Source organism: Saccostrea echinata, unplaced genomic scaffold, assembly GCF_033153115.1.
Source record: "Saccostrea echinata isolate AGI-Se365-2 ecotype Australia unplaced genomic scaffold, CSIRO_AGI_Sech_v1 ptg000006l, whole genome shotgun sequence".
NCBI lineage: Eukaryota > Metazoa > Mollusca > Bivalvia > Ostreida > Ostreidae > Saccostrea > Saccostrea echinata.
In genome coordinates, this window is record NW_026889755.1 from 3965284 (window position 1) to 3987597 (window position 22314).

The 22314-nt window shown below is 34.2% G+C and overlaps 1 protein-coding gene across 1 annotated transcript; it reads left to right on the plus strand.

Annotated features, from left to right (window-relative positions):
- The first annotated feature begins 904 nt into the window (after positions 1 to 904).
- On the plus strand, positions 905 to 20822 carry LOC133180187 (mucin-2-like). Its single transcript, XM_061314753.1, has 3 exons — positions 905 to 1700; positions 1994 to 2175; positions 20319 to 20822. Exons 1-3 carry the CDS (start codon positions 905 to 907, stop codon positions 20820 to 20822), a joined length of 1482 nt encoding a protein of 493 aa, XP_061170737.1.
- The last annotated feature ends 1492 nt before the right edge of the window (positions 20823 to 22314 follow it).

Sequence of the window (22314 nt, forward strand, 5' to 3'; positions counted from 1 at the left end):
GTATATGGTGAAATCTCTCTATGAGTGAAAATATCTCGAATGGGACTTTATACAATCAATCCATCAACATTAATGTAATGCTTCATATGACAAGCTAATGGCATACTTATTTTTTTTTAGCAATATTTAAGTTTTCTTAAAATATTCTTTCAGAATGATATTAAGCAAACAGAAGAAATTGAGCAAAAGAGACAAATAAATTTACAAGAGAGAACCTTATTTGAGGGATTCTGTCCTCTTCCATATGACACATCTGGTATCTGGTCGACTGAAATCAAATTCAACATTTCCAATGACGGAGTACGTTTCACACACACGTATCAGGTTATTATATATCAGTCTCATTGTCAGGAGTACCACAATGAATCCGGAAATGTGTATTTTACCTTAAAGGTAAGTTGATCTCTTTTTATTTTTTTTCCCACATCTTTCACACTATGTGTACTTCTCTATTAATACCGTTGTCTGTCAAATAAAATGATTTTAGAAAAAATGCTTTTTTTCTTTACCTATTTTCCTGAAAACATGTTGGTATTTTAAAAGTCATTTTGGTCTTGCATGCAAATATTATTATCTGAAAAGTTCAAAATTCTTTCAACAGGAAAAATCCCATTTTTATGTTATTTACAGGAAAGTTTTTGTTACATCGATAGCACATGCATTAGCCCCATGCAGAATAGTTCCACGAATGAGTGTCTTTACTGTAATGCAACGAATGATAAATTCAACTGGACAGAAAATGAATGCAAGTCTCTTATTGGAGTACTTAATTCTCATTTTCCTATTGTTCTGTATGGAGATTAATGTAATTCGATTTCCTTTAATAAATTATTTACTGTGTATAGTTAAGCAATAAAAATATTTTTTTTTAACTAAAGCCTGTGGACAAACAACAACAGAAAGTATGACAACAACAATGATCCGCACAGACACAGAATCCACATTGATGATCTCCACAGAACAAATAGAAGAGACTACAACTTCTATTACGACTGTTGAACAAGACGAAACAACATATTCCGAGACAACCCCTTCAATCACGACTACAGAAAATGAACAAACATCCTGGGTGTCCGATACTTCTGTTGAATCAACAACACTAACGTCGACAATGACGACAGAAAGTATATCTGTCACAACAACTGAGGCTGCAGAGATGACGGAACATACATCAGATACTACTGCTGATACAAGTACAGTGATATCGACAACTGATTCAACAACGAAAGTATCGACGATAATGGAAACATCAACTACGAAAAGGACAACCACAACAAACAAAGAAACAACAACTTCAAACTTAACAACAACAACAAACCCAATCACATCGCAATCAACTACAAACCCGTCACTTACAGAGAAGATGACAACTACAAGTAACACAGAAACACTGACTTCCTCCCTACCATCAACTTCCGAATCACCAACAGCATCGGAAATAAGTACCAATGGCAAATCAACTGCACCTCCGACTACAACAATCAGCGAAGCCGAATCAACTGTAAGTACATCAACCACGGAAGATAAAGAAACCTCCTTTGAACGTGTCGATACTACGACATCAATCGACACAATAGAAACCAAAGAAGGATCGACTCCAGCAAAACTTAAAAATACCTATTTGATTGTCGGAGCCTCTACTTCTATTGTTGGAATTGTATTAATAATGATAATCATTGGGCTGATAGCCAGAAAATGTAGTAAATCGTAAGTATTCCTGGGTTTTATAATTAGGAGATTGAACAATCGGAGAAAAATTAAGGTAGACATCTCATTTGAAATGAACTGTATAAAAAGTCTGATGCATAATTTTGCCCTACTCGGGGCTCAATGTCTTCCTTGCTACACATTGATAATTCGTTTTAACTGAGGGGTAGAACTACAGTAACGATTCAAATAAAAGGCGATTAACGCAGTGACTATTGTTTTATCGGCAAATTCTTGACACGGGTATGAATTTTAATGCGCATATTTTGTTTTATATATTAAACAGGAGTAAACATCAAGAAAATCAACAAGAAATCACTGAACCAATCAGGAACTGGAGAGACCTCGTCTGGGCGGGAAAACCAACCACAGACCCTCATTACAATGCCAATTCTTCATTATCCTACACTGGAAAAGCCTACGTTCCGCACGCACCTCTTCATCATTTCAAATCCAGTGGAGGATCTGGTAATATCAACGCCAGTAGATATCAAAGATATTGAATTTGACAATTCTTTCTGATCTTTCTTTCTTTGACATAGCTGTATATATCCTTTCAAACATTTATTAGTAAGCTTTGTACACTTAACTTGTATAGTTAGTGATGTATAGTGTTTATTTAATGGAAGGAATATTCTGTGTATTTGTTATCACAGAATATCCCTTCGTAACGAAGTTGGAGAGGATATAGTAAAGCGTTTGTATAAGTGTGGGTGAGCGAATGAGTTGCCTGCGTAACTGACGTTACGCAAGCAATAATGTATATCGGGATGGATGTGTTTTTTTTTGCCTTGAGGGAATGCTCCACTCAGTGGTTCCCTTGTTTACTACATGTTACACTGCTGTTTTTCAAATAGTCAAGTGTATTGATTAATTACATGCACGTACCCATGATTGTGATGAGAATTTAAATCTAGTACTAGTGATGAATGTAAAATGGATATGATCAAACAAACAGCAGAAATATTGTATATGATACCAGAAATCTTAACGTACATATAAATTTACAAAATGATAACGTCATATATTAGTATATTAGCAAGGCTCTAAATTTAATGAAAAACAGAATTTTGAAAAATTGTTGGTTACCCCGACCGACTGGCTAAAAATAACCAGATTTAAAAATTGTTTTAACCTCCAGGAAGCAATTATTTTTTATGCATTGCGGAAAATAGATGTGGAAAATGCATCATTGAAATTGCCTACATACCTACCAACCCATTTTTCACATCCTGAGTCGGGAGAGGGCAAACAAACATTATAAATTTGGCCTCAATGCTAAATTAACATTGAACACGTAATTTTCATACATGTAAATAAAGACATGTGCATTATTTGTGTGTAGTGCTTGTTTTTGAAGCTTTCAAGTAAAATATCTTCAGGCTAGAATTGTGCGTTTTTCATTGCTCTGAATATGAAAAAAAAAGGCTAATTTGTTGAATTTCGTAACTGTTACAATGTAGTCTGTCTGCTTTTTCCAGCTTTAATAGCCATGGTTCTTATTTTAAGTAGAATTTGTCCAGATTTTAAGTATACTTTCATTACCTTATATAAAAGATTTCAGAAAATTTTTGAAGAGGTATTGCTAAGCCGAAATATTTTGAAGAGATAAATATTCCTATTGAATCAAATAAGCCTTGTTCGGTTTCCAGTTTTGTAAACGATTATTTGCTGATGGTTCATTTCCTCCAAAAATGATATATGATCGCTTGCGCACGAATCATTTACAGACCAACTTAAATCTAATTCGCTTTATTAATATCTATTGAGGAATATGAATCTTTGTCCAGATGCAGATAAATGTTTGACCCGTCATTTGGTAAACAAAAATTGTGATGAGATATTGCATCTTCAATTATTGTACCTTTATCTGTTACTTTGTCAAAATGTTAAGAATACCGATCCTCATTCATTAAAATTTGAGAATTTCAGAACTTTTGAGAAGGAAGTGTTGAGAGATGTAATCCTCAGGGGGTACAAATGTACCATGTTTGATGTCTGTTAAGCAATTAAAGGCTCTCTAGATATCGAGCGTTTAATATCTTTCAATTTCCAATTTCACCCTTGACCTAAAAGGACATTAAATCCTTAAGGAGAGCCAGCGTACCTAGTTTGATGTCTGTCAAGCAAAGGGTTTTAAGATACTGAGCAATTAATATATTCCTATGTCCAATTTTACTTTTGATCTTACATCTTATGATCTTCCTAGATTCAGAGTAGCTTTACCCTTTACCTTTGTTACCTCAAGTTCAATAGGGGTCATCTATTCCATAAAGGAGAACAAGTGTGCTAAGTTTGATGTTTGTCAAGCAAAGGATTCTCAAAGTAATCACTTCGAGTATAATTCTATGTCCAGTTCACCTTGTGACCTCAAAATCCCCTCAATGACAATCAGTGTATCAAGTTTGATATCTGTCAAACAAAGGATTCTCATACTATATGTTCTTGTGTCAAGTTTGACCCTTGACCTTGTGACCTCAAAATCAATAGGATCATTTATTCCTAAAGGTGAAGTTTTATATCTACCTTGCATATATTTTCTCAGGATGTCTAAACCTTGACTTTCGATCTTGAGACCCCCAAATCAAAAAGATTCATGTATTCCTTAGGGGTATCAGCATAAGAAGTTTGAAATCTGTCAGGCAACGGGTCTCAAGATATTGTTCGGGCAATAACTGCTCTATCGATCGACAGGTGCAAGATAATATGCCTTTTATTCAAAAGGGGGAAGGGCATAAAATATAAACCCAAATTATACAAATCGCATAGGCAATATACGATTTTGAATTCAAATATACATGTAGTAAACGGTTGTACAATTTACCATACATTTTATGAATTCATGACCTGCAAATAAATATTTATTCTTATGAAATTCATTATTAAAAAATTAGCAAATATTGGTTTATTGTAATTATTAGAAGACGGCTACAGGTAACTAGAAAAGTATTCTCTTTTATCATCGTTCTCACAGGCCGTTGCTGTACTTCATCTACAAGAGAAAGCAGCATTTCTATAAGTGAAAAAGTCCAGAAATAATCGTAAGGATTATTTCAATATTTATCTTTTTTGCTGCAATATAAACTCTCAACCTATATTTTTTTGAGTATGTTATTATATGAAAAATAAGATGGAGTTTTGTTGATCGTATTGAGAAACTGAAATAACATAAATGTTAAAATGTCTTTACAGCAAGTAACTCAAAGACAGGAAAAGACTAACAAATATTAACTATAAGTTTACTATAGATAACTTTTAGTAAATACTTTGATACTTTTATTCACTACGGAACTTTACTTTAGAACATTTTTTATAGGTTTAGGGCCTAAATAGCTTTTTAATTACACAGCAATGAAAAAAGACAATTACAAATAATTTCCTTTTAATATATAATTAAAAATTCAAATGTAAGATGTGGAGAAAATGAAATATAGAGATTAGAAACTCATAGTACGAAAAAACCTTTAATTTACTATAATAAAAACTTAAATACTAGAGTAGTATTTTTATTAGGTTTAGTTACTTTTTATCAACAAGAGGAATAGATTGTGATTGAAATTTTAGATAATTTTTATATACTTTACTTTATACTTTAAAATCTTAGACAAAACCAGATATCCTCTGACGGTGTTTAAAATTTATACAAGGTTTTATATGTTGGCATATCGTAAAAATTTAAATTTTTTAATTATTAAAACATGATTATCTTTACATTATTGACACATTATGTAATATAATTGTCGTAAACATTGTAAATCTGTAATATTTTGTTTATATAAATGTAAGGAAGTTGTACTTTTTTCATTAATTTAAAAAAAAAATTAATTCTTTTGTCAGGTCGCACCAAAAAGGTTAGCTAAAAGAATTCAATATTATCTTTCCCCACACTCCTCTTTATCATTAAACAAATATTGCAAATAGCCATGAATATGGTAGGAGTTTTACTGTTTTTATTGCGTTTTCATAACTGAAATTATTGTTTTAAGAGGAACTTAGTATAGATGTTGAATATTTTTCATTTCTGTCACTAAGTATCCTTTTTGTTTTTATGCATTACATACATGCGACACAACTTTATAAATTCCATTAAATCGTCTCGTATCTTGTCATCATCATCTACAAAAAAAGAAAAAAAAACGTATTAAACATTATGTTTTGATATAAACACGACGGAATATTTCACCTGATCCACAACAAACAAAACAAGGTGAACTATAAAATTCATATCTCAATTACATGTAGTTACAGTTTACATACCTCATCTTTATAAGAAGCATTTGTTTATTGTACTCATGCATAATTTAGAAAACAAAATATTCTTTATTTACTTAAACCACCCACCCACCCCAAAAAAGATAATGTTTGTTTGTATGTTGTTTAACGTCCCTCTCGAGAATTTTTCACTCATATGGAGACGCCACCACTTGCCGGTGGAGAGCTGCAAATTTTGTCCTATACCCGGCACTTACTGCCATTGAGCAGTGAGGGATCTTTTTCGTGCCAGCACCTACTGCGACACGGGACCTCGGTTTATACGGTCTCATCCGAAGGACCGGTCTCCACGCCCCACAGTGGGATTCGAACCCGCGACTTAAGGATCAACTCCTTACGCCGCGACTCTAGAGCAGACGCTTTAACCACTGCGCCACGCGGGCGACAAAAAGATAATGAAAAAAGATAAGGAAAAAAATATATCAAAAAACAAAAAATTACTTTCTTTCCTCGAAAGCTCCTGAAAAAAAAAAAGAATTCTTTTTGTTCTGTGTAACATTTCATATAGGAAACATGGTTAGCTTTAGTTCATTGTTCAGTTTACCAGAGTAAACAAGTAAATACTTACAATGAGTACAGTGGAACTGCAGTTTTCTAAGAGTAAAATATTTTAAAATTTACTAAGTGCAGTAAGAACTTCGATACCTCATTAACTGTTACAGTAGTAAATTTATGATACATTTATTTATTATAATGAAAATTTTGGAGTTTTTTGTTTGTTTGTTGTTTTTTTTTTTTGTTGTTGTTGTTTTTTTTTTTGTTGTTGTTGTTGTTTTTACCCCAGTATTATTTTTAAGGAAACTCGAAATCTCTGCCAAGACTGTAGCTTTACCGGAATGTACTTGGTATATCTTAGTATACTATTCCTGTTTAATAAGTCTTATTGAAATCTGACCTTAACTGTAGGAGGAGTAGCATTTTGACGGAATTGCACAGAATTTACAGTTGTTAGAAACCATGAACACCGTTTGTCAAAATTAAAAACAGGTACTTAGAATTTTGCATTTTATATTTTTAATAGTTTTATAAGCTTTTTAGAAATCATATAAAAACTGAAGGAGGAGTAGCGTTTCGAAAAAAAAAATCACATAAATTTGAATTTATAAACCATAACAAAACCTGTGAAATTCATAAACCGATAAACAGAATTACGTATCTTAGTATAGTGAACACCTAGTCATGTACTCTACACTTTCTTCTTGAAATTAAACCATATCTGTAGGAGGAGTCTTATTGAAACTGAACAAAACGTGAAGGAAAATATCGATATGAAAAGTTGTTTACAGGCAGACAGACAGACTGACGGCCAACGGACACCTTACTTAATTAAGCTCTTCTGGTTTCTGACTAGTAAAGCTGAAAATAAATTGATACCTTGGTTCACGATATTTTTTTTTCAAATAGAAGAATTATCTCTAATCAAGTGTGGCAAATCCCACAAAAGGAGAGGAGCATTAAGACCAAGCCCTACAGAACCAAAAATAAATAGATAAATATTTTTTTTAAAATTCAGAGAAAAAATTCTACTAAAGAACACGCTCTTTTTATATTGAAAAAAAAAAAAATCGATCAAATATTACATTTTACATAAAGATAAAATTCTTAAATACCCAAGTAAAACAAATGGGTGAAGATGATTTATACAATAGACAAATACTTTATGTTGCTAGCATATGAAGGGCGCGAAGGGGGGGGGGGGAGTCAAAAACTTTTTTAATAGCAAAACACTTATTTGAGTCGAAAAAATATCATTTCAGTACGTAACTCATGATCTACAAAAAAAAAACAAAACAAAGAATTTACCAACAAAATCTCTCTGTTTAAGATAAACGAAAACGATGTAGAATTCATGTTAGTATAACATTAACCTGGTACTCTATAAAATATAGCTTTTGTTTAAAATATTGATCAAATTTTTACCGAGATAACTTAAAGAGATGGCAATGGAAGGGGAATTTTTTTTACTTCGTTATTACGCCGGTTTCGTTTACTTCTTTATTCATTCATTATCACTCCTCTGTTTCCGTGTGTTTGTAAGACATTTTGCAGAATTCATAAAATCATTTAGTATCTATGACACTATCAATTTTTTCCAAACATTTCCAGTATAAAAAAGCAAAGATAAAATACGATCTTCGATCTCAAAAAAAAATAATTACAAAACATACAAATCTCTGAACAGTACATCAAACACAGTCACCGTAGCCTAGTGGTAGTGCACTCGCTACGTGATCAGGAGGCCCGGGCTCGATTCTCTTAAATTTCGCCGCGCCGCGTCAAACCTAAAACGTAAACATAGGTAGTAACTGTTCCTTCGCTACTAGAAGTGAACGTCACGGGTCTTTCGGATCAAACCTTAAAAACCGAGGTCCCGTGTCACGGTATTCGATTCTCATTGGCTCTGAGTGCCAAGTATAGGTCTAAATTTGAAGCCCTTCACAGGCATACGGTGACATCTCTATACGAGTGGAAAATTCTCTAACTGGACGTTAAACAACATACAATCAGTCGATCAAACACAGACCCAAAGAATTTTCACAGGTGGGATCAGGTGCCAAGCATCCGAAGCAGGGATGGGCACGATTACTGAAAAATGTAATCGATTAATAATCGATTACTTAGAGGAATTTTGTGTAATCGATTATTAATCGATTACACTCAGTTTAAACCTGTAATCGATTACATTGGAAGATGTAATCGATTAATAATCGATTACTTCCAAGTTTTTATCCCTTCAAATATCAAAGCAATATTTAAATGGTAAATGTTATCCACTGAAGTTTGAATGTGTTCCTTTTTAAGGTTTTATTCTGGGCTGGCTAACATTCTCACTAAATGCCCAAATGAGGGATTCTCACCATGAAAAGTGGAGACATGATTCCTACAATAAAATATGCGAAGGAATTAATTATTCCTTTCAACCTTGGATCTGAACCTCCATATTTATTGACTTGTTGCAAAAATTATTTAATATTTTATTGTGAATTACTTCACTAGAAGTATCTGGACTGCCCGTATGTTGACAGTGCACATTAAACATTCCTGTGCGTGTTTTTTTTATTTTTTAAAAATCAGTAAATAAGAACTCTTAGTAATAAACATGTTAATTAAATGTGTTCTTAAGTAATGAAACAAATAGCACAATTTCATTCTGTATTGAAATAAGTGTTTTGAGAGCTATTAATTATTTTAATAATATTGTTTGTCTTCAATGGAATAAAAGTTAAACACTAGGTAGTTCACGGTTTACACCTCATTATCTGTAAATCAGGGATGTCTCAGTCAATTAATTAGCCAATTAAGATAAGCAAACACAGTGACACACTCCCTCTCTTACAGACACTTATAACCTCTCACTAATATAAAAGCAACCTTACAATTTTCAATGAAAACATGAGAATGATTTTGCAAATTTTAAAGTTACTAAAACACAAGTTTGAAGTTGTTTTAACATTTTCAGATGGGAGTAAGTATTTCCATCGTCTTTTTTTTCGAGTACAATGTAGTTTATTTACCAAATTATTTATATTTAATACAGCACTTAAATCTGTTTTTGCTATTCATAATTTTCTATTACAAGACAAAGTTTTTCAGCATCTGAAATATGAAAAAGGACATGCAGCAAGAGGATAGTGGGTCAAATGTGAAATGCACACGAAAAATCTGTATATTTTATTTTTTTATTTTTTTATTTAATTATTTAATACTAGACCAGTAGGTCTATAATGCAGAATTTATAAAGTTAGGAAATCCAAACATTACACTAGGTGGTTTATATTTTATATTTATGTGTGACTGACTGGAAATAATTCTCCAAAATAACATCCATTTATGTATAAAATAATCGAAAGTAATCGAAAAGTAATTATAATTACATTGAAAATTTTAGCTGTAATCGATTAAATTACGATTACAAGTAATCAAAAATCTCTTCGATTACAGATTACTGTCGATTACTTGAAAAAAAGTAATCATTACAATCGATTACGATTACTCGATTACGATTACCCCATCCCTGATCCGAAGGGAATTTAAGTTATCCTAGGCATGATATAATGGTCATGTTATTGACGAGTTTATTCAATAGCTATTTCTTATACATGCATACTATGTGGAATACCCCCACCCCACCCCGCCCAAAATACGTCTTTGATAGAGTGAACAACCTAAAATGTCAAACTTGTGCTATCGTCTTTTAAAATAGACGAAAAACGGAGTTGGACACTTCATTTCTTTGCCCTGAGAAGTTTCATTTGATTCGGAATATATTTTAAGCTATTTCTAATACATGTACTATGTGGAATTTCTAAGCTCTGTGAAGTTGCATTTGATTAGAAGCATATTTTAGAAAAATTCTGCAGGATAGTAACACCTTGGCAGTTCTTTATATCAAAAGACAACATTTCTTGTATATTTACATGTTATTCCCAAAAATTTCAACATTTGAATGATACTTTGAAGATATTAAGGATATAAAACAGACAGAAACAAAATATTTAATGCATGGATTGATACATACATGTACAAGTATTTTTGATTGATTTTGAACAGAAATAATACAAATGAGAAATTCTCAAAATACAATCGTAAGTGTTCTTTGAAGACTAATCAACTGTCTCAATGATCAACTTCATTTACTCTATGAAAATCTGACAGGTCACTCCAATAATTCCCTATCCCTTAAGGTTTCATTTTTTATCAAATCATTCAACTTACCTCGCAACCTTTCTGTCAGTCCATCCATTCTTTTTCTTGATGTTTTCACCCTTCTTCTCTCTATTTCTAAAAGATTTAGATAACTGTTTAATATTTACAAATTTTTCTCTGCATTTATTGACGTTTATCATATGAGCCTATATAGAAACTAACCTCGCAATCCGAAACATGGAATCACATCTGTTGCCACGCACAAAAGAGCCTGGGAACACAGGAGCTAGACATGCATTACAAAGGTATTAAAAGTTAGATAAACAATAAGTCTGTGAGCCAATTGCTTACTAATAATACCCCCGCTCTCATGTGAATACACAGGTTCATTTTTGGACAGTCAAAGGAATAAACAAGAAGTTGACAGATTCACACAAAAATGAATCCCACCATATGACATTCCTAAACAATGAGAGTGCTAAACTTTAAAGCATCTGCAATAAGTAGTTGCTGAGAAATCTACAACCAGAAATTTGTAATGTATGGTACGGACAGACGCATGGATAAACAGGAAGTTGACATCAGATTCGTACAAAAATGAATCCCACCATATGACATGCCTAAACAAAGAGGTTGTTAAAATTTCAAGAATCTGAAATGAGTAATTCCTGAGAAAACTGCAACCAAAATTTGTTTTGTATGGTACGGACAGACGCAAAAAAACAGGAAGTTGACATCAGACTCTCACAAAAATGAATCCCACCATATGGCATGCCTAAACAAAGAGTGTGCTAAAATTTCAAACATCTACGATGAATATTTGTTGAGAAAACTGCGACCAAAATTTGTTATGTATTGTACGGACAGATGCAGGGATAAACAGGAAGTTGACATCGGATTCTCACAAAAATGAATACCACCATATGGCATGCCTAAACACAAAGAGTGTGTTAAAATTTCAAGATTCAGCGATGAGTAATTGCTGAAAAAACTGCGACCAAAATTTGTTATGTATGGTACGGACAGATGCACGGATAAACAGGAAGTTGAAATCGGATTTTCACAAAAATGAATCCCACCAAATGGCATGCCTAAACAAAGGGTGTGCTAAGATTTAAAGCATCAGCGATGAGTTGTTGCTTAGAAAACTGCGACCAAAATTTGTTACGGACAAACAGACAGACAGACAGACAGACACACAAGGGTATAACAGTATACCCCCCTCTCCTTCGGAGCGGGGGTATATAAATATAGTTATATCAAGTTTGTGAACATAATCGTACTTAAGGATAACTATTAACTTAAATATCAGTGTCAAATTGAAGAATAGATGTATACTTCATATTAAAATAACACTTCGAAAAACAATGCAAATATTGTACTTACCACACAGATAATGTACCCATGCATTTCACACTAGTTGCTTAGCTGTATGGAATATAAAATAAGTTTATTTACAAGATAGAAGTATTAATTTATAATGAAATTAAGATCCCGCCCCTCAACCTCATATTTTCAAATGATTTGTTTGGATGGAACATATTGAGATATCAGAGATTCTATTACACGCTTCAGTTTCCTTTATCTAACAACGTATTGTTGAAAGAGGATTGTGGAAAATATAATGTTTCGCCATAAACTAATTTTACAACAATTATATCAGGAAAACATAAAATAGGCAATACATGCATCAACGAAGTTATTCCTGACAACTCTTGTTTTGTCTTGCATGTTGTATGCGGGTTTTTTTTTCCCATATATGGTTTTGTCAATATATAAACTACATATAAATAAACGTATAAAGCAACGATAGGAAACGTAATAACTTAACAAATAGAACTCACATAGTCTTTAAAAAACGTTTGTTTGTTTGTTTGTATGTTGTTTAACGTCCCTCTCGAGAATTTTTCACTCATATGGAGACGCCACCACTTGCCGGTGGAGAGCTGCAAATTTTGTCCTATACTCGGCACTAACGGCCATTGAGCAGCGAGGGATCTTTTTCGTGCCAGCACCTACTGCGACACGGGACCTCGGTTTATACGGTCTCATCTGAAGGACCGGTTTCCACGTTCCGCAGTGGGATCCCAACCCGCGACGTAAGGATTAACTCCTTACTCCGCGACTCTAGAGCAGACGCTCTAACCACTGCGCCACGCAGGCGACTTTAAAAAACGTAATGTCGAAGTAAAAATATTTGCTTATTTATTACACACAATGAAAATTGAAAACAATCAGACAATTCAACTATTTATCATCATCATCAATGTGGAATAACTAATTTAAAAATTTTAACTAAATTGAAATTTTAACTAATACTTTGATTTTTCGTTATATAATTGTTGTAAAATTAGTTTATTGCGATTGGACCTGGACAATGAATTTATTTCCTATGTATCCAAATGAATTCTTTGTAAACACAAGTCCAATCAACTGTGTTTCTTGAAAGCTATCGATAAAGATGTACTACGTAGCTTAAATGCATCGTGACGTCATGTTATTGCAGCCCGGAGGACCGGGCTGCTCTATACATATAAGTTTAAGTGTTGGTATATGGGGATTGAGGTGGGAGAAGTTATTCAGAATTAAAGGTTTTCTAAACATTAAAAAGATTGTTAATCAGAATGTTCTTTCCCTTTATAAATTACGAGATACACAATATATTTACTTCCATAAAGTGAATCTGTAATAATATATATGTTTTTCATATTTAATATATAAAGTTGCTTATCATTTACTATCGAAAAAACGACAGGTCCCTTTTTTTAGAACATCGAATTTTACTTATCGCATAAAAACGTAAAAACGTACTTTACACAGTTCGTTTTTTATATTCTTAAAGTGATAGACATTTTTGAAAATAGGTGATGCATGTGTCTGGTTTCAATTTTAATTTATGCAGCCAACATTTACTTGAGGAATTGATAAAGTTTAAAAGGGTATCATTTTTGTTCGATTTTCGTCCGACTATAGGTTTTCAAAATATTCTCGACTATCGTCTCCATCATTTAGACGCATGCCTTTTTCACACATATCGAAGCGGTTTGATGATCAAGACTCATTTCCATTGTTTACTTTATTTATTTCCCGGGCGACAATTGATGGTTACATCAATGTTTTCTTGTTGCTTTTTATTATAGAGAAAGTGTGCATTGTGAGGTCATATTATTTACCCCCAGCTCAAGTCGGGTGTACGGAAATTTACACCCGACTTTGTAACCAATCAAAGCTCGTGTTACAAGCTACATAGGAAGTAAGATTTTTTATCCCCGAACCTTCTTTTTATCACATGTTTTAGACGGCTATTTCATGCCTTATGTAAATCCACAACATCTGAGTTGATCAAATTAACGCAAAAACCATTGTGACATCACAACTGTGGATCTGAAAACGATATCCTATGAGCTATATCCGCTGTATAAAGGAGTAAACAAGGGATAATTTTATTCATATATATTCTTTGAATTAGTGTTCCTATTCATTATTTTAGATAAAATGTATAGGAATAAATCTGCATGCAAAACTATTTATGCCATAAAGTCTTATGATTGTTGATCTTATGTTCTTTTCTCTTTACTTTCTTTTTAAATGTCTATTCGTTGATATAAACTTTCTTGTGACTGTAGTATTTGTTGTTTGACATCCCTATGGAGAATTTATCACTCATATGGAGACGCCACCACTTGCCGGTAGAGAGCTGCAAATTTAAACTTATTCTCGGCATTCAAGGCCATTGAGCAGTTAGGGGTCTCTTTCGTGCCAACACCTGCTGCGGTACGGGAGCTTTATACGGTCTAATCCGAAGGACCGCTCTCCACGTCCCGCAGTGGATTCGAACCCGAGACGTAAGAATCAGCTCCCTACTCCTCGTCTGTAGAGCAGACGCTCTAATCACTGCGCCACGCGGGCTGTAGTGTTTGTAAATGTTTTTTTTTTTTTTTTGGATTCTCTTTGAAATTGTATTCTGTTTTGAGATGGTTCCCGCTGTCAAACGATCTGTGTGGACAAAGTTTCCCTTCAAAGTGAAGAAATAATTATTTTACCCTGATGGACAAGGGGGTCCCAGATTGAACTAGGAATACTAGAGATTACCTAATACAAGGGTTGCCTAATTTGGTTTTGCATCTACAATTGTCTGTGCTCTTGCTTTTCCTATATTATTTATCCTCGCAAGATCTTCAACAGAGGCGATATTTATATCTATAGGGGATGTCATAATCTTGATCTTATTTTCCCACTGTATTAGCATATAAAGTAGCAATGGTGTTCAATGATGTGTTTGACTGAATCATCAGAAGACCGACGAAATAGTCATGTAATTTTATGAAATACAGAAAGACAAGCTGTTGTAGACTAGAAAAAAATGATTAAAAATTGCAAATATTGAAAAATAATGAAAAAGGATATAATAAAACACTTACCTTATTTATTCAATGAACCCTGATCTTATCTGGGAGAACAAAGATTTTTTTAATAGAGCCAAAATTCACGATCTTTATATGCGGGTTTTCGATTGAAATTTACGACCATGGGATTAATTGTATTGGTGTCTTCAACCTTTGACCTTAAAAGTTAGGGAAAGGTCATAGGTCATGTCATTCAAGGAACAAGAAATTCAGCTCTTAATATCTCTTGTCTTTTTACATATATGTATCAATGCATCGTAAATAAGTCCTTCTCACAACAATTTAAACTTTATTCCCTTGACCCCCAAGTATAACCCGTTTCAAAGTTATTCAACCTTTCAAAATAAACCTTGCTATCTCTATTCATCCAAGACCGTATACTCACTGATGTCTTCAGTTTCTCATGTCATAACTTCAATGCGTGTAGCGTGAAAGGATCTTGTAAGCCCTTATAAGAGTGATTGTCCTTTTTTTATGTATTTCATTTATCGTTAAACCCTAGAACTTATTAAGGGAACGTTAGAGAAATATGGGACCAACTACAATGTGATCCTTGACCTTTGACTTTAATTTTTTTTTTAGCCATTTTTGGTTTCCCTTTTCTCAAAATTTCTCCTTTAAAGATAAATAAAAGAAAATGCATATAAATTTGAAATTTGTCGAAGGGAGAAAGACCTTGATTTGTTCCAAAACAATTAGTATACAAGTTATTTATAAGAATTTTTAAAAATCATACTAAAATTAAAATCGTTTTTTAAAAATGACATCCTGTCTCCAAGTGCATCTCGCAATTGACAGGTTTCACTGTCATAAAACACAAATCATTTTCTACTTAATGTAAGTATCCTGCAAAAAATCAATTTGATTTCAAATTTTAGTTTTTCAAAAACTTATTAAACAACGAAGTATTTTTGAGAAATTGGTATGTATTTCAACATTATGCAATTTCAGTCGAGATCTGTAAAATTAAAACCCATCTGGAACCAAGGTTAAAACATTTGAATTAAAATAATGTTAGCATATCAACATTTTTCATTAGTTAGAAAGCTGGTCTGAAATTTTAATTGAATATTTTATCATAAAGATTTTAATGAACTGTTATGAATAGTATGTACATGTAATCCCCACTTAAGTTAAAGAACCCATAACTTGAAGGACAAAGGAGCATAGTGATGTATTAAATATGATGCATGACCTCATTTATGATTATGGGTAATGTAACGGCGGGATGCGGGCTTACCTAACATTTTGTTAAGGTAAGGCCTAAAAAAAAATGTGCGTTTCGGGTAACCCGACCTAACTTTAAAAAATGCGCCGATCCTGATCTTTTTTTCGATGTCCGTAAAACAAACGTCTTTAAAACGCTTAAGTTTACATGATATTTAAAACAACATGCAAGCGTTTTCACGAAGAATCTCAATCCGACAGCATGTGCTCCGTTGTGAACATTTGGTGCAAAAAATGTCATCACAGAGAGGAAAAACGATTTATAAGTGTTGTAAAACATAAAAAAACATTTGATATGTTTGAGGCGAGATTCAAGTGCCCAAATTCTTTCCTTAATATATATCTAAGCACTTCAGGAAATGGACCATGGGCAGCCTTCGACGACGACATTTTATCCGATTTATATCAGGCCCCTATGGGTGTCGTATTCAGGACATTTGCTAACACAAAATATATGAAGCTTCAGTGTATTAAGGATCAAGTTGAAGAATCACAGCCAGTTGCTGCCACCCCCCCCCCCCCCCCCCCCGAATGCATTTCAAATATTGATGTCAAGTGCGGGAATGTCCAACAAACCTCGCGTACCTAGCAAAAAACGTTCCAGGTATGTACATAAAATTAGCTGATACAATTAGTCTTACATGTATATAACATTAGATATTGTAAGAAAATTAGAACATTTTATTTTAATATGTTTGACAGTTATGTGTAACCATTGTAATTTGCATGATATTGAAACATTGTTGATTGATAAAGTTGAAGGAAATTTATTTTCCAAAATTCTTAGTGCTGGTGTTCATGATGGATTGTCCAACAAAGATGGGCTACATAATGATATCATCATGTGGATGGAGGAGAGAAACTTGGTGGTTTTTTTTTTTTTTTTTTTTTTTTTTTTTTTTTTTTGTTTTGTTTTGTTCTGTTTTTTGCAGACAATGAAGGAACATACTTTGCACAGGTATTCATTTGTGTATGGAGTATTAAACTAGTTTTGTAATATTAAACAAATATGAAAGGCAATATGACTTTGTTATTGTTGAATTTTTCAGTGACATTTCAGACAAGTCAGGTACAGTGAAATTTTAAAGTAAATGGTGCAAGAATGAATCAATATAAGCTTTATAAAACTCTCATCTGCTGCTTTACTACTTGAACACACTCTTTCCTTTCACTTTAATATATAACCCTCATCTATGTATGAATGGTCTGCTTACACTTTTATTAGGTCACCTGAGTCACTCAGGTGACCTATTGCTATCTGTTTTTGTCCGTCGTCGTGCGTCGTCCGTCGTGCGTTAACTTTTGAACATTTTTAACTTCTTCTCTAGAACCGCTCAACCAATTTCAACCAAATTTGGTATATAGCATCTATGGGTGAAGGGGAACAGAAATTGTGAATTTCATGGTCCCTGCCCCCCCCCCCCCGGGGCCTGAGGGGTGGGGCTAAAACCACCAAAAATAATGCAATCTTTAAAAATCTTCTTTACTCCCGGACATGAAGCAGTCAAACTGTTGGCATCATTGTAATAAGCATTGAGCCCTCTACCAAAATTGTGAAATTCATGGCCCCAGGGTCAGGGGTTCTGGCCCCAGAGTGGGGCTATATAGATCATATAATGAAAGTGCATAAATTCTTTGAAAATCTTCTTCTCTGCTCCTGGGTATTAAATAAAGGAACTAAGTACATAGTTATGATGAGCAAGAGTGCCTCTTCCAAAATTGTGAAATTCATGGTCCCAGGGTCAGGGGTTCTGGTGTTAGGGCGGGGCTGTATTGATTATATAGTGAAAATGCATTAATTCTTTGAAAATCTTCTTCTCTGCTCCTGGGTATTAAATAAAGGAACTAAGTACATAGTTATGATGAGCAAGAGTGCCTCTTCCAAAATTGTGAAATTCATGGCCCCAAGGTCAGGGATTCTGGCCCCAGGGTGGGGCTATATTGATCATATAGTGAAAGTGCATAAATTCTTTGAAAATCTTCTTCTCTGCTCCTGGGTATTAAATAAAGTTACTAAGTACATAGTTATAATGAGCAAGAGTGCCTCTTCCAAAATTGTGAAATTCATGGCCCCAGGGTCAGGGGTTCTGGTGTTAGGGCGGGGCTGTATTGATTATATAGTGAAAATGCATTAATTCTTTGAAAATCTTCTTCTCTGCTCCTGGGTATTAAATAAAGTTACTAAGTACATAGTTATGATGAGCAAGAGTGCCTCTTCCAAAATTGTGAAATTCATGGCCCCAGGGTCAGGGGTTCTGGTGTTAGGGCGGGGCTGTATTGATTATATAGTGAAAATGCATTAATTCTTTGAAAATCTTCTTCTCTGCTCCTGGGTATTAAATAAAGGAACTAAGTACATAGTTATGATGAGCAAGAGTGCCTCTTCCAAAATTGTGAAATTCATGGCCCCAGGGTCAGGGGTTCTGGTGTTAGGGCGGGGCTGTATTGATTATATAGTGAAAATGCATTAATTCTTTGAAAATCTTCTTCTTTGCTCCTGGGTATTTAATAAAGTAACTAAGTACGTAGTTATGATGAGGAGGTGGGCATCTTCCAGAATTGTGAAAGCCATGGCCCCTGGGTCAGGGGTTCTGGTGTTAGGGCGGGGCTCTATTGATTATATAGTGAAAATGCTTTAATTTTTTGAAAATCTTCTTCTCTGCTCCTTGGTATTATTTAAACAAACTACGTGCATGGTTATGATGCATAAGGATGCCTTTTCAAAAATTGTGAATTTCATGGCCCCAGGGTCAGGGGTTCTGGTGTTAGGGTGGGGCTGTATTGATTATATAGTGAAAATGCATTGATTCTTTGAAAATCTTCTTCTCTGCTACTGGAGACTATTTAAATGAATAGGGATGCCTTTTCAAAAATTGTGAATTTCATGGCCCCAGGGTCAGGGGTTCTGGTGTTAGGGCGGGGCTCTATTGATTATATAGTGAAAATGCATTGATTCTTTGAAAAACTTCTTCTCTGCTACTGGAGATTATTTAAACAAACTAAGTGCATGATTATGATAGACAAGGATGCCTCTTCCAAAATTTTTAAATATATGGCCTCAGTTTTGGGGGTTCTTGAGGAGGGGAGGGGCTAGGGCAACATTGCTTCATCTATCAGTGTATTTAACTTCTAAATTGTTGTATTATACTCAGGTGACCGTTAAGGCCCTTGGGCCTCTTGTTTAGAATCTGACACTATGTATAGCATTCTATATTTTACTCATTGTAGTATCACTTACTGACTTAGTAGTTATGTGCATGTTTGGTCTTATGTATTATATAAAAGTGTAAAACAGAAGACTAGTCTCTATTAAAATATCATGTTTGAGTTTCATTATTTTAATAATACCTTAAACTGTCTATAAAATATGTTTGGCATATGATTAAATATGGTGCTTTAAACATAAGATTTTTATTAATATATTTTAAACCAGTGTGTTTATATTTTTTTCCTTTTAAAGTGTTACATGTTTCAGCAGACACAAGGAAAGTAAATTCTGACATAATTTTTTCAGGTCTTGACAAATGCTATATGGTATGTAACAAACCACCATAACAATAAAAGAGAGAGGCAGGAGAGAGAAAGAAGTATTGGGAATCCTACCAGAGTTTGAGAAGTTTAAAAGCTATAACGATCATAAGAAGAAAAAAAAACAGAAGTGTGGAACCCTGGACACTACACAGATGAAGACACACTCAGACATTTTATTAAGTTTGTGTAGTAAGCCTTATATGAGAAGCACACCTGCATGGGAGCAGGCTTATCAAGACACAAAACATTTAGCTGATTGTTTTTCATCTTATAGTACATATTTGAAATGTCAGAATGAGAAAATACAGTTTAATCAAAATCTAGACCATCCAGTTCGCCAGGTGTCGGAAGATGTTAGTGTCAGGTGTATTCAAAGAAACTGGATTGGAATCCGTGAAGAATATAAGCATATTGACAAATTTACTGCTTTAGCAGACTTTAATGAGCCTATTTTTTTATGAAAAAGAACATTTATTGAATCCTTTTCAAAATTCAATGCAGAGACACAGATTTTTTGAAAACTTGCAGTTGTCTGTGAATGTGGACATGTACAAGTACAGTCCTGGTGGAAGCATTGTGACAGTATATTGTTTAATGAAAGTTCAAGATAACAGAAGTGATAGTGACAAATGTTCGCAAATTGCATCTAATCTTCTGAAAATTAAGCCAAAATTTCCTGAATACCACACAAGAGAAATGAAAAGAAGTTTTAAGTCAAAGGTCAGCAATGTTGCTCGTGTCCAGTCTGGTTTGTTAGATACTATATACAAAGAACTCACACTGGATGCATCCAAAGAAGTACACCCAGTTACCAAACAGAGAATTCGCATGATCTTCATGGGAGAAACTGGACTATTACCTGATCTCAGACAACTCAACCCAGGAAGACCTTCAGGGCAGTATGACTTGTTCTTTGAAAAACTGGGAGAATTGATTGAGGAGTACACAGCAGCTGATGATAGGAGACACAATATTGCACATATGTCAGATTGTGCATTTTTTTTTGTGATGACAAAGCCAAAGTACAGATAGGAGAACCCGATGTTCCTTTGTCTACTGGGGTTAGGGGAAAGAAAGTGTTAGCATTAACAAGAACAACTCTTGCTGCAACTGACCATGATTTGCACCACAAGGGCAGCTTAACACCATCAGTGTATATGCAATGTGATGTACCAGACAGCATTGACAAACCTTTCTACAGAGGAAAAGTTACAGTGGTTGTGAATGACTCAGTATTTCAGTCATCAAATCCAATGAGGCATGCAACAGCTCTTCTGAAACAAAGCCAGAATTTGCAAGAGAAACCAAAGATTATTTTGAAATTTAGTGAGGGCGGGACAGACCATAGTACCAATCTTGAGCATGTGAAGCTAGCAGCTATCTGTCTTTTCAAAGAACTGGATTTAGATTTATATGTTGCAGCCAGATGTGCTCCAGGTCAGTTCTGGATAAAACCAGCCGAAAGAATCATGTCTATATTGAATATAGGGCTTCAAAACTGTGCTTTATCAAGAGAGAAGGGGTCAGAAAAATTTGAACAAACACTGTCCAAATGCACATCATTGGATAACATTAGATCCGAAGGGGAAGAAATTAGAGAAGAATGGGAAACTTCTTTGGAGACGGTGCGTAGGACAATGGAAAATAGATTTAGAAAACTCGCTTTGAAGGATGAACCCTTTCAGATATTGAGTCCAATGCAAGACAATGAAATTGATTATTTGTCTAAACATATTGATATTATGTTTCCAAATATGGACAAGACCAGACTAATGAAGAGTCATACAAGTAAAGTAGAAGAATACATGAAGTGGGTAAAGATTCACTGTAGACTGAGGCAGTACAGTTTTCAGGTCAGAAAGTGCAATGACATCGAGTGTTGTTCTCCATCTCTGTCAAATCGGAATTGGCTTCCTGATCCAGTTCTCGATATAGATAAAAATCACTATAAAGGCTTTGACAGTGTCTATGGAATAGAGACAACAGAAGAAGACAGACCTACATTGATGAAAAAACCTGTTGAAGGTGAGTCAACTAACAGCAAATAGAAGGAACAGAAGAAAGAGACCAGAACTGATCCAATTACTAACCTTATACCAGATGATCCAGCGTTACAGGGTGAAGCTAGTGTGTTTACAGCGCAGAATGCCAGATATACAACAACATGTACAGAGTGTGAAAAACCAAGATTGATTTATGGCAAAAGTAAATTGACAGACAGATAAAAAGTACAGCTTGCTCTCCTGTTGTCAGATTTTGAATTCACCTGTGGAAGCCCAGTGACACCGCCAGAACACTCCTTGCATGGTAAACTCTTTACAAGAATGAACATCAGCTGTGGAAGCCCTATGGAGGTTGCATACTATAGTTCTTCAACTGGCAGGATGGACCTCTGTTATTATTGTGGGGCCACTAATGCAGAGACAGACAAAGAACTCAAGAAAGAATTCAAAACAGTCTTTCCACTTTGTCAAACCTGCAAGGACATGGGCAAACAAGTTGCTACCTTGCGACCATATGGCAA

Excerpts from the sequence above, each read along its gene's own strand:
- LOC133180187 (XM_061314753.1), top strand. The coding sequence starts at position 905 with ATGACAACAACAATGATCCGCACAGACACAGAATCCACATTGATGATC. Across the intron at positions 1,701-1,993 it reads GCTGATAGCCAGAAAATGTA|GAGTAAACATCAAGAAAATC; the intron begins GTAAATCGTAAG and ends TATATTAAACAG. Across the intron at positions 2,176-20,318 it reads CAAATCCAGTGGAGGATCTG|TTGTCTGTGAATGTGGACAT; the intron begins GTAATATCAACG and ends GAAAACTTGCAG.